The sequence below is a fragment of the Pectinophora gossypiella genome, chromosome 6 (assembly GCF_024362695.1).
Source record: "Pectinophora gossypiella chromosome 6, ilPecGoss1.1, whole genome shotgun sequence".
Classification (NCBI taxonomy): Eukaryota; Metazoa; Arthropoda; class Insecta; order Lepidoptera; family Gelechiidae; genus Pectinophora; species Pectinophora gossypiella.
In genome coordinates, this window is record NC_065409.1 from 13,266,792 (window position 1) to 13,280,288 (window position 13,497).

Here is a 13,497-nt window from a genome sequence, read left to right on the forward strand (position 1 = left end):
TAATATAGATGGCGTTGTACAGCTTTAACGTGATAATTAAGTACATATTGGCCCCGATTCCTGCAGACATCGCCTAATTTTATTTTAGGTTATATCCGTCATTTTCGTATCCGTCGAAAAGGAAAGGGACGGATGATTCACAGCTCTTAATTTTAGGAAGAATGAGTAAATGAATGAATAATCCGGGCGAATCAAAAGGTACCTCGCTGGTATGCAATCCGTTTGACGTGCTGTCTACTTAACTGTGTCCGGTTATTGACGGATGTAAAATTTTTAGACGGTTGGTTTAGATTTGTGCTTAAAATTGACGTGTGTTCCATAAATTTTATGCTTGTCGATTACCCGTCCCTTTCCTTTTCGGCGGATAAGAAAATGACAGATATAACTTAAAATAAAATTAGATGGTATTTACAGGAATTAGCACCATTCCTCATTTCGCGGGTACATAACTATTCAAAAATACAATGTAATGGTAAAAGCATGTACTTATAAAAATAATTGTTGCTTGATATTTGGATCACGTTATGTGTAGAATTCTGTAGCTACCCATATTGCTTTTCTTTATTTTGATCAGAATACCTGATAAACCTAATAACAGCCTCCGTGGTCTAGTGGTTAGAGCGTTAGGCTCATGATCTGGAGGTCCGGGTTCGATTCCCGATGGGGACATTGTCGAAATCACTTTGTGAGACTGTCCTTTGTTTGGTAAGGACTTTTCAGGCTTGAATCACCTGATTGTCCGAAAAAGTAAGATGATTCCGTGCTTCGGAGGGCACGTTAAGCCGTTGGTCCCGGCTACTAGCCGTAAAAACACCTCCACCAACCCGCAGTGGAGCAGCGTGGTGGAGTATGCTCCATACACCCTCCGGTTGATTGAGGGGAGGTCTGTGCCCAGCAGTGGGACGTACGTATATAGGCTGTTTATGTTTGTTTTGTACCTAATAAAGGGTTGAAGATGTAATTGTGCTTGGGTGTAAGAAGAGAGTCATCATTTAAACCCAAAAACAAAGGTAAAAGATGCGTAATTGTCTGTTATCCATGAAATTAGAAAGGTTGCCTGGCAGAAATTGATATTTAGCAATAAGGCCGCCTATTGTACTTATGTTTTTATTCGTATGTTTTTGTCCTTTGTATATGTCGTTGTGCAATAAAGTATTATTGATTGATTGATTGATTGATTGATTGATTGATTGATTGATTGATTGATTGATTGATTAGAAGGTTAGACGAAGGAAAATCTTTACAGCGCCATCTATATATTGTTTTGAGGAACGTAGCCTGGAAAGTTCCTCGTTGCGGAAAAATATTACCGCAACCAGCCCGTCGTCTATTTATGTAGGCTATCGTGACATAAAATAACAAATACTTTATGGCACACACAGGAAATAGAAGAATCAGTAACAAAAGATACATACATACATAAACTCACGCCCGTAATCCCTAATGGGGTGGGCAGAGCCACAAGTAATCAAAGACAACTTGCAGCCACTGTTGATACGATGTCGTAAGCTGGATATGATGAACCTTATGGTGATAAGGGATCAGCCTATCATTAGTCCATCATGTTAGAGGACACAATCCCTCTGTCGGTTTTTACGACATGCCCGGGAAGACAAGCAGCTGAACGTTTTCTATGTTTTTTATTTGAACAGCATAGAAGCGAACAAAAGATAGTTAAAAAAAATAAATAAAAAAAATAGTGCAAACCATTTCAGGTAAAGCCTGTTTTAATCGCTAGTGTATTTAGAAACCAATAAAAAATGTATTAAGTATAACAAGCTAAATATGTATCCATTATGTAAGCAAATTCGATACTGCTGAGTTGTTCGTAGTCCGTGTGGCACGTCGATGTTGCGACATTATTTGTAAAAACAATCTTGTTAAGCATAACTCGAGAAACTAGGACGAATAAAAATTACAAATTATACATACTTCACGTCACGAGTAAATACTTAATATGTTTACACTTTGAAACCATGTCACATTAACTTTTTTAACAAATTAAACCGTAAGTCTCATTAAATGAAAAATATGATAGTGCGACAGGGTTCTAAAGTGGGTACATGATATTTTTCATGACTCCATAACTCTATATTGACGATCTCTGCTGTATTTACTGGATATATACATAGCTACATATATATATAAACTGAAACCAGGGTGGTTGATTTTGTTGACCCCCCCCATTTCGAAGCCCGGCGCGGTGGCACACTTCGCACCGCCCTAGGACTGCCACTGGATATGCATCTTGTTATCTTTGTTTTTGGGTATAAATTGATGGACCACAGAGGCCGGTAAGTATTAAGTATCTTATAAACAACGATATTCTATAACATTTTATTCAGTAATAAAACAGTCAATATTCAACATCAATTTTCGCACGGCTATAAAACGCCTGTTACCTCGATAAGCCAGTAATGTTTCTGCTAGTTATAGTGTCTATATTCCCAGTGGTCACAGGGTATAAGTTTTCATTATGTACGAAACCAAATGCAGAGTTTTCCCTCTGTACGTGGCGGTGCCCGCCTACCTGCGTCAATTTGATGCACCTGGCAAACTCAAGCCTGCGATGTCCTTACAAGTAAGTTGATTGCGAAAAACCGCGCAGCAAATCCGCACGTAAAGTGAAGTTTTGTTTTGTTTGATTTTAGAATAATGCATTAATAATTCTATTATATTCTAATACTTATACATACTTACCCCAGCTACACCTACCACTACAGTTTGTAAAAAAAAACTACCACTACAGTATTCTCATGGTATAAATGCTCGCTCAATCCTATGACAAGCGGCCCATTGATGACGTTAGTGTTGGTAACACTTTGCATTGCGCACTTACTTTTATGTGCGCAAATGTCAAATTGCAATATTGCTTTCTTAGATGAATTGCTTTGGTTTTCTTATACCATGAGTATTCTAACATGTTAATTTGAAACTTCCTCGACTTAGTCTTTAGTTGAGGCGACTTCAAACTCAGCTCAAAATCGGTATTCTTAGATGTCGCCTCAAACTTATAACGTCATTATTTTGTTATGATTTGTAAATATTATATTTTAGTTTAATTGTAAACAGGTGGCAGTGCAGCGTGGGGTGTCGTTGCTCACCAGGTTATATCAAGGAGGAGTACAACAAGAGTTGTGTCCTGGTCAAAGACTGCCCCAGTAAGTTATTTAGAAAGAAGAAGTAAGAACTCCATCCTATCTACGAGTTTTTTTACGACGTCATCACTGAGCACTTGATTCTTCTTCTATCGTGTGGGTTATGACGTAAATTACCAACCTCATCAACCCTGGTGTCAGGGTTACTATTAAGCCGCCAAAGATCCCTGGCTCGTGTAACGACTACTTACTTACATCAGTAAGTAGTAACCGGGACCAACGGATTAACGTGCCTTCTGAAGCACGGATCATCTTATTTTTGAACAATTAGGTGATCAGCCTGTAATGTCTTAACCAAACTAGGGATCACAAAGTGATTTTTGTGATATGTCCCCACCGGGATTCGAACCCGGGACCTCCGGATCGTGAGCCCAACGCTCAACCACTGGACCACGGAGGCCGCTTGAGCACTTCATAACCTTTTATGATTCACGCATGGATTGATTGAAAATCATAGGCTCGTGCTAGGATTCGAACTACTTACCCGCCGCGACCTCACAATGAGAATTAAGCGGTCTTTGCGAGGCTACCACGGCTCGCAAAGACAAGAAAATAATTCAATTTTTCTTTTCGCGTGACTTATTGTAGATTTGCCACAGATGGCATTAACTAGTTGGCCGGACAAACGGGGAGCGCTGAAGACTCTCACCCGGTACAACGTTTAACGTTTAGTAATACAACAAACATTGACAAACTAGAAGACATAAAAAAGGATCGCGTTCAGCTGCTCTTCCCAGACACGTCGTAAAAACCGACAGAGGCATTATGTGATCTCTCTGTGAGTATTTTTAAAAGTCGTTTGCAGTACGTCCTTATTACTTGCAGCTCTGCTTAACCCAATAGGCAGTACAGGCGTGAGTTTACAAAGTAAGAAATGTGCTTCGTAAGAATTATAGTTTTTTATTAAACAACCGTGTTGTCATTAAGTAGGTTACTCGCCGTTTTAGCTTACGGTGCGGTAGTGTTATGCAGAATACTCAAGGAAGGTAATATGTTGTGAAATAACCTACCGAACAATTTTTGTTTATCATCACTAAGAAGAATAATTATTAAAAGAATGTTTTTATTTTGCGGTAAACGCGCTCGGTCTGCGAAGTTAAGAAACATTCGCAAAGGCCGCTCATAGGATGGGTTACCACAAAAAAAAAAGTTTTCATCTCGAGCTCCTCCGTGCTTCGGAAGGCACGTTAAGCCGTTGGTCCCGGCTGCATTAGCATTAGCAGTCGTTAATAACCATCAATCCACACTGGGCCCGCGTGATGGTTTAAGGCCCGATCTCCCTATCCATCCATAGGGAAGGCCCGTGCCCCAGCAGTGGGGACGTTAATGGGCTGGTGATGATGATGATGATGTTTTTATTTAATTACTTCATACATGCATACATACGTAAACTCACGCCTATTTCCCACCGGGATAAGAAACTAAGGAATTCCATTTGCTTCAATCCTGACACGCTTCTCTTGCTTCCTCCACATTCATCAATCGTTTCCTACACGCATGCCGGTTCAGAGTAGATCGTACTAAAGCTTTTCTAAGGATATCTTAAATTTGGTCAATGTAAGTCCTTCTAGGTCTTCCTCAGCCAGCCCTACCATCAACGTTCGCTTTATATACCTCTTTTGTAATCCTATTATTCTTCATCCGCTCTACGTATCCAAACCAGCTTAACATTCCCTTCTTAATCTTAGTCACTATATTGTCTTTTACACCACATCTCTCTCTTATCACACTAATTCTTACTCTATCACTTAACACCGGAGATGCTACGCAATTTTAATTATTATTATTCAGATATTATAGTCTTACACTGTAACGTCTAGGACATTGCAGGCTGATCTCCCGAACGGCGGGGACGCGGTTGTGTGCAATTGCGTTCCCGTATCCCCGCCACACGGCGGCAAACAGGAACACCGTTGGGTTTTAGTGGGTATACCGGGTGGCGACACCCGGGGAGTCCCACATAACCACGTCGTCCCCCCGGGCGGCGTGGTATGCGTAACGCATTTCCCAACGTCAAAAAAAAAAGGGCTGATCTCCCGATTGTCCGGAAGTAAGATGAATCAAGCAGTCATGTAATGTAGTCGTTACATGAGTCACGTCAGAGGTCTTTGGCGGCTTAATAATAACCCTGACATAGGGTTGATTTGGTTGATCTCACAACCCACACGTTAAAAGAAGATTTTTTTTATTAAGTACTTACATAATAAGCGTGAAGCTCGGGTGAAACGTAGGTACTCAGTTCATCTTGTGATCGAGGTACCTGTGACTAACCCCATTGGAAATGTACTTGTGGGTTTATGTTATTTTTATGTAATATGCGTGTTAAGGTATAGGACAAAAGTTCTATGCTGCTATAAACCAAAACGGGAATTCTTGATGGATTCTTTTTCACTTCCTGTAAATATCATGTACTTAGGTAGGTATTTCTTAGAGCTGGTTGCTTAACTTATCATTATCGCGACACAGGGTTTCCCTAGTGCCGGGTCCGCCAGTAATGTACATGTCGTGGCCAGATCTTAGAATTGATCATTTCATGATGTGTTCGACCATTTCATGAAATGCTCATATTTCATATTTATATATATTTTTTTCATATTTAATTTATTTGGGGACATATCACAAAAAATACTTTCTTATCTCTAGTTTGGTTAGGACCTGCACTTGATTGTTCGACAGTAAGATGATCCGTGCTTCAGAAGGCACGTTAAGCTGTTGGTCCCGGTTACTACTTACTGTTACTTAGTCGTTACATGAGAAATGTCAGGGGCTTTTGGCGGCTCAATAATAACCCTGACATCAGGGTTGATGAGGTTGGCAATCCACCTCATAACCCAAACGATAAGAAGAAGAAGAAGGCAAGGTAACATAAGTAGGTAGGCTACATAATATGTATAATTTAGAGCTTCAAATTAGGTGTCGCGAAAACTTCAGAATTTGCAGAAAAATGTCGGTCAATTACGTACCTATCGTATACTAAAGTGCAACCTCAGTATTATACGGTGTAGTCCACCACTCTTACGAAAACATGTATAAATATTAGTCGCCGGCAGTCATCGTTACAGTCGACAGTTTGGGATTTGATCATGCAGTTGGTGGGATTATTTTGTGTGTTAGTGGTGGTGGTGAGGGCAGCGCCTCTGACTCCTGGGGAGTCGCCTGCTGAGGCCATGGTGGCGGTGCCACACCAGTTCTATAGAGAAAAGCGATCTAGCTACGCACCTTACTACGCGCCGGCGCCGTGCGGTGCCGCGCCTGCGTACATCGCGCCCGTCCACCACGCAGCGTACGCGCCGCACTACGGCTACGCTGCGCCTTCGCTGCCGCACTACAGGAATGTGGAAGACCAGGAGATGATGAGCTTTTCCGACATGGACGCAATGCCGCAGCAAATGTTGGCAGATCACATGATGGCGGAGCATGTCCCGTTGGCGCGGTACGCTTACGGCGCGCCTGCGTTGCCAGTATCGTCGCCGCATTACGAGGCGGCGGCTATCGCTGGGCTCGGCGCGGGCGCAGGCGCAGCGTCTGGACCTGCTATTGGAGTGTTCCCGAACGCTAACGTCGGCGGTTGCAGCGTGCCCCTGCTCCTTAGCTGTTCACCATCCATCAGATCCGGACATATAGTGAAGACGCAGCAGCCCTATGGTGAAGCATACCGTGGGGTGGATGAGCCCGCGACGGCGGAGCACCCGGAGGCTGCGCCTCGTGACCACATGGCGGCTACCAACGACGCCACGCACCAAATGCACCAGTAGTACTAGTTACTAGTTAGTTTATAATAAATTGTGTAGTTATAAGCTTGTTATAGAATTAAACAAATTACTTAATTAATATTCGTGTGTATGTTTTCATTTTATACACTTACGTTCCTACAATGCCCAGATTTGTTCCCAGATACTTATAGTTTTAAATCAGACATTCTAGAGTTATAAAAGAAAGGACTTCACACTGTTACTTACTTTATACTTACATACTCACACAGTACACTTCATGACGTGATATAAGTACTTAATTTTTCATAAAGTTTGATTTTATAAACTTCAGAAATCACAGTCGGTAATTATTATAGATAGACTTGTCAATGTCATTTTGCAACGTGTTATGGCCGAGGAGAAGAAATGATTAGAAACTGTAACAGCAACACATCTTTTAAAGCAATGTAGGTATACATTGCAAGTTATTTAATAACTAGAGGAACACATTAAATAACATAGGCATTTTTATCATTTAGGTAATCATTAATCTGCACACTGGTATCATTCGGTATGAGAAGCAAGACAGTAAAAACGTTTTTTCAAAAGTTAGAATTCCTTATAACGTCAAAATTATCTTACCATGATCTTATAAGTCCCGTCTAAGACTCACTGATACAAATGATTACAATTTAAATCTTCGACAATCATACCTTCTTTTCTTTTTCTGAGGAACTTACCTATAACCCTGGTAGTATTTCAACTTATTTATTTAATTCTATAAAAAAACTGCATTGCTGGTACGTAACTTCCTGACATCCTGTTAACACCGAAGGGGACTCTTGCGTTGCGCCTGAGCGTGCCCAGGTGGGCGCGAACCTGGGCTCAGGGCATGAGAGGACTATATTTTATAGAATCGGCCCCTAGTGGGACGATATCGATATTTTTTACGACTGTAAACTTGCTGACTACTTGTCAGGGCGCTCACCCGGTACATAATTTAAGACAATAGGCCTGAGGATGCCTAGTTGGGTGCGAACATCGGCTCAGGGCGTCGTCTGAGGGAATTATTTATATTTGAAACAATTAAATATCGACTCTAGCGGGCCGACAGCGATAAGCGTTGAATGAGGGAATTCGTCGCAGGCGCGGTCATTGGCGGGATTTTACTGTTTGATGCCACCAGCTCGCTGGCTGTCTCTATGACTAAGGTAATCTTTGGGCGCCGACTACGCGCACGAGATCATAACCACCTGAACACATTCTTTGATTTTCGCTTCTCCTAATACAGCAAAAAAGCAATATAACTCATCATAATTCTTTTAGGACTTCAATAACAAGGCATCATCACGGTATTTTAGAGAAGCCACATTCTGTCTGACCTTCCAACCCGAAGGGAATATCAGACCAACATAAGTTAGGTCTCATACCCCTGCAATGTATGCACTGAATGTGGGAATGTGTGGGGTTCGGATGCGGACTACCGCGGCTACATGCGGCTGTAAATTCTATTTAGTTCTGCCTGCCCCAATGGCGATTGTGAGCGTGAATTGACGCTTTTCGTTTATTCCTCGGCAAGCAGTAAAAATTGCTTATCATGCCAGACTGTTCATCGGGTCGTAATTGAAGTTACGTCATTTTTGACATACTTATACGCTCACAGAACAGCTTTGGTCGATTTTTGTACGCCCTACCCCTTATAGTTAGTCATATTGCTACCTAAACAATCTGAGACCAACCCCAATAATCCCAAGAATAGTACCTGCAGCCATTTTTAGTACAGGGCATCTTCAAGTACTCCAATTGCAGGCTAATTGGGTCGTGTACCAGGTTCTAGATAAATTATGTAATTCTGATTGCTAAATAAAGAAAGATTCAAAACTAACCAAGAAAATTTTCTTTTTTTTATCCAACTTAAGTATTTATGAATTTTAACTTAGAAAAACGTAGTAATAAGTCCGATATTTTGTCACGTTTTTCTATGACGTCACAGTGTGCTTTTTAATACAAATTCCATAGGTAGTAATTTGGTGTTGACGTTTAGTAAAGTAACTGATTTGACTAGTTGGAAACTTGTCTATTTATACTAGTAGGGGCCCAAGATAGCGAAGATTGCTGAATGAGGGAAATCGTCGACCACTCTGACGGGGTCGGTATCCGGTTCCTGAAGAGTTTGTTGTCACGAGCTGTTTGGCCGCCTATATAGTTAAATGAAACACCCCGCAAGTTTATGGATTTATGGATTTTTCTTTATACGACGGTGGAGGGACGAGCTGGACGCCTTCCGGCACACCTGACAGAACGATGCCCAAGACAGGGAGGGTTGGAAACAGAAGGGGGAGGAATTTTCCCAGCAGTGGGACATTAATTAGGCTACAGTAAAAAGAAATCATAAATTCTGAAATTCTGTACTTATATATTAGTAAATTACATACATTTTTTCATACTACATACCCAAAATATCCGGATGTATTTATGGATTGTCAGAAACATATTCAATACGAGTTTTAAGAATAAAAAATATATCAAAGAAAAAAAAAAAAAATATATATTAAGTCGAGCCTCAGCGTCAAAAAAATCTAAGTGTATGCTCATGAGATTCCGGCTCAATAGTGAATGCCATCCAAGTCAAATCTACAATATGACACGTCCAAAAAAGCTTATAATACTGAATGCTGAATGTGTCAGTAAATACTTGAGTCCTACGTGCTTCAATGCTGTTATTGTTAACCCCTACATCTGCGTTAACTTCCGCATGATCATACTATAAATACCTATGTAAACGGCTTACATTACATACAGTCATCATGAAGTCTTTCCTACTATTGGTCGTTGTTGGCTTTGCTCTTGGAGCACCAGTAGACGAGCTTCAGAGGGTACGAAAGTCCAATGGGGAAGCTAACGGACCGTGCGCTGGGGGTGCACCTGTAGCATTGTACCTGGCAAGCTCTGTTCCCGAGCATACTAGAGAAGCCAGGTCGTATTATGATGCACCTGGACCAGCTTTGGGAGGTGCTGGGGCGGCTTTAAGTGGTGCTGCGGCGGGTTTGAACCTAGCAGCGGCGGCCGCACCAGGACCGGCTGTAGGCCTCTTCCCCAACGCCAAGATTGGCGGCTGCGCAGTCCCTCTGCTCCTCAGCTGCGCACCAACTGTGCACTCCGGACACATCGCCCACTCCGCTCCTGCCGCCTACCGCGCCGACGATCACAAGAGAGAATCCAGCTTTGGAAGCCAATGGGAAGCCGATCAGAAGATGCGACCGACGAAATTCGACAGCCAATTCGCCACCAGCCACAAAATGGAACCTACTGGCAAGAGATTCGAAGGCCCATTTGAATCCAACCATGAAATGCGAGAGTCTACAGGCAAGAGCCAGTGGGTAGCGGATCATGAGATGAGGGAGGCTGTAGGCAAGAGCCAGTGGGTAGCTAACCACGAGATGAGGGAAGCTGCAGGCAAGAGCCAGTGGGTTCCTAACCACGAGATGAGGGAAGCTGCAGGCAAGAGCCAGTGGGTTGCCAACCACGAGATGAGGGAAGCTGCAGGCAAGAATCAATGGGAAGCTAACCACGCGATGAAGGAACCTGCAGGCAAGAATCAATGGGAAGCTAACCACGAGATGAGGGAGGCTACAGGCAAGAGCCATACGGAAGCCAATGAAATGAGGGCGTCTGCTCTTCAGAATCAGTTGGAGAACGACCACCAGGAGCATCATGCCATCATGCCGCACCATCATCACGTTCTGGTTGATATGCATCACAACAATTAATGAACTAAATAACTTTATTTTATATCTTTTTATAATGAAATAAACATTTTATGTATATTTTTGTTTGCTATTTACTTCTCCCTGATACATTTTATAATTTAGTGTTATTCAGTGACTTTTTTAATGGCGTCATCAGAATTTTTAAAATGAAGAACAAATATCAACTAAAAATAAAAAAGGACAGGGAATACCACAAAGAATATCAAGGGACACCACAGTAACAAATATAAAACAAATAACAAATATATAATATAAAACACGGAGTAACATATAACTTACAATCAAAACACATAATAAAAAAAAAACAAGATAAGTACACGAGAAATACAAATAATCTCTGTTCTGTAATGGTTATTATATAAGTACATAAAACTACGATGTTGAAGAATATGGTGAAGAAATACCTTACCGAGGATTCCAAAACGTAGTATCTATGACTACACAGAAATATTACAGTGCCACATGAAAAACTACACAACGTTACGAATAAAAATGAGTATAATTTTACAGTGGGAAAATATTACAAGGTCTTAAAATGCATTTAAGTACTTAGGGCGCTTACAGACCAACGACAATGGTGGTGTCCCAAATTCGAATTTAATAAAACTCGTCATATTTTTGAACAAATATGAGATAATCATCATGTCGGCAATGGTTTATTTTTAATCCCACAATTCAATAAGTAACGTTTTCTCGAACAAAAGACATCAACAAGTTACAGTAATATAGGAAAGTCATTTTTTTTTCTTCTCTTTTGTAGATTTATTTGTTTTATTTGCTATATTTGAACAGCAATTTACCTGTTTGGTGGAAAGTACCAAAGAACGATGTAGCTTACGGAAGTCTGTTCACTCAACTTCCGTGCTGAAAAAAAAAAAAACATGAAAAATCGGAAAAATCTCTTACAATGCTGTAAATAGACCATCTTCTTCTACTTTCATGTGGGATGTGAGGTCAATGACCGATCTTATCAACCTAAGTATCAGGGTTACTATCGGACTGTCGAAGACCCTATCAAGACTACATATTTACCTACACGTGAACAGTAGCCGGGTGCGTCTGCTTAACGTGCCCTTCGAAGCAATACTTACATACATACATACATAAACAGCCTAATATACGTCCCACTGCTGGGCACAGGCCTCCCCTCAATCAACCGGAGGGGGTATGGAGCATACTCCACCACGCTGCTCCAACGATGACGACGATAACGACGACGACGTTTACGATGTAAATAATTAAAAAAAAACATGGTCCGCGTCGTGTGAGAATCGCCTAAGCTAAATATTTACATTCAAAATACCAATATGCATTTTATTCCAACAATGCAGAAAGAAAAAGTAGCACAAAAATAACATGTAATTATTTTTATGCTGATGAAAGCAGTAGATTGACTTATGATAGCCTAGTGAATAAAAAGACGCCTTGCAGTCTGACAGTGGCAGGTTCGAATCCCGTATTTAATGTTTCCGGATCTAGCTACACAGCTCAGTAATTTAGTAATATGTTTAAAGAAATAAATATACTGACGGTCGCAAGTCAATATACTTATTTATGAAAACATTATGTATGTGCGTAAAAATGTATCTCTCCTTCCGAGAAACTGTGAAAGGCATACTTACAATACAAGGAATAAAAATAGAATTGTTGTTCAAAATTCTAGATTAAGTAAATTAAATTCATCTTTTTTGGGGTTATGTATACGTTTTTACAATAAAATACCAGATAATATTTTAAATTTGTCAGAGAATAAATTTAAAGCTCACGTGAAGCTTACTTTATGTAAAAAAGCCTATTATAAGATTAATGATTACCTAAAAGATAAACATGTCTGGTATTGAATGTGTTCCTCTAGTTATTAAATAACTTGTAATGTACCCTCATTGATTTAAAAGATGTGTCGCTGTTGCAGTTTCTTGTCATTTCTTCTCCTCAGCCATAACACCTTGCGAAATGACGTAAATTCAAAAATGTTACATTGACCTTCAACAAGTTTATCCATGATAATTACGTTGAATAAATGATTCTGATTCTGTTATATAAGTAATACATTAACTAGAGGGAGGGCAGATAATGCGCACAAATACACTTACCTACAGGGTGTTAGTGACACCCCGTACCGAATACTGAGGGGGATGATTCAGCTCATGGTTCCGAGTTAATATCAAGTGTAATTTTCCGCGCAAGTACGTACAGGTAGCCGTACGGGTACATTTGAGTTTTAGTGACATAGTAACGAACACTTTGGGGGATGATTCAGGCCATGATTCTGAGTTGATATCAAGTGGAATTTCCAGTCGGAAAATTCATTATTTTAGTGCTTTTTTACATTGTTTTCAGTTTCGTACATTTGCGACGGAACATTCCACTTATTAACTGAGAATCATGGTCTGAATCAACCCTCAAAGTTTTAATTACACCGTCACTGACACCCTGTATTAACGCGTGAAATGTTGTTAGAGATCATGACGTATATATAATAGGTACAATAGGTGACGGGCTGGTTGATCTGTCTATACATATACTATACATAAAGTTGTAACATTTACCTAAACAGCCTCCGTGGTCCGGTGGTGGAGCGTTGGGCTCACGTCGTTCCCGGGTTCGAATCCCGCTGGGGACATATCATAAAAATCACTTTGTGATCCCTAGTTTGGTAAGGACATTACAGGCTGATGTCCGAATGTAAAATGATCCGTGCTTCGAAAGGCACGTTAAACCGTTGGTCCCGGTTACTGCTTACTGATGTAAGTAAGTAGTCGTTCCATGAGCCATGTCAGGGGCCTTTGGCGGCTCAATAGTAACCCTGACACTAGTGTTGATGAGGTTGGTAATCCACCTCTCAACCCACACGATAGGAGAAGAAGATTTATCTAA

At 40.8% G+C, this 13,497-nt stretch overlaps 1 protein-coding gene across 1 annotated transcript; it reads left to right on the forward strand.

The window, feature by feature from the left end:
- Positions 1–6,234: 6,234 nt before the first annotated feature.
- On the forward strand, positions 6,235–6,913 carry LOC126367661 (uncharacterized). Its single transcript, XM_050011290.1, has one exon. The coding sequence runs from the start codon at positions 6,242–6,244 to the stop codon at positions 6,911–6,913; it is 672 nt and encodes a 223-aa protein (XP_049867247.1). The 5' UTR covers positions 6,235–6,241.
- The last annotated feature ends 6,584 nt before the right edge of the window (positions 6,914–13,497 follow it).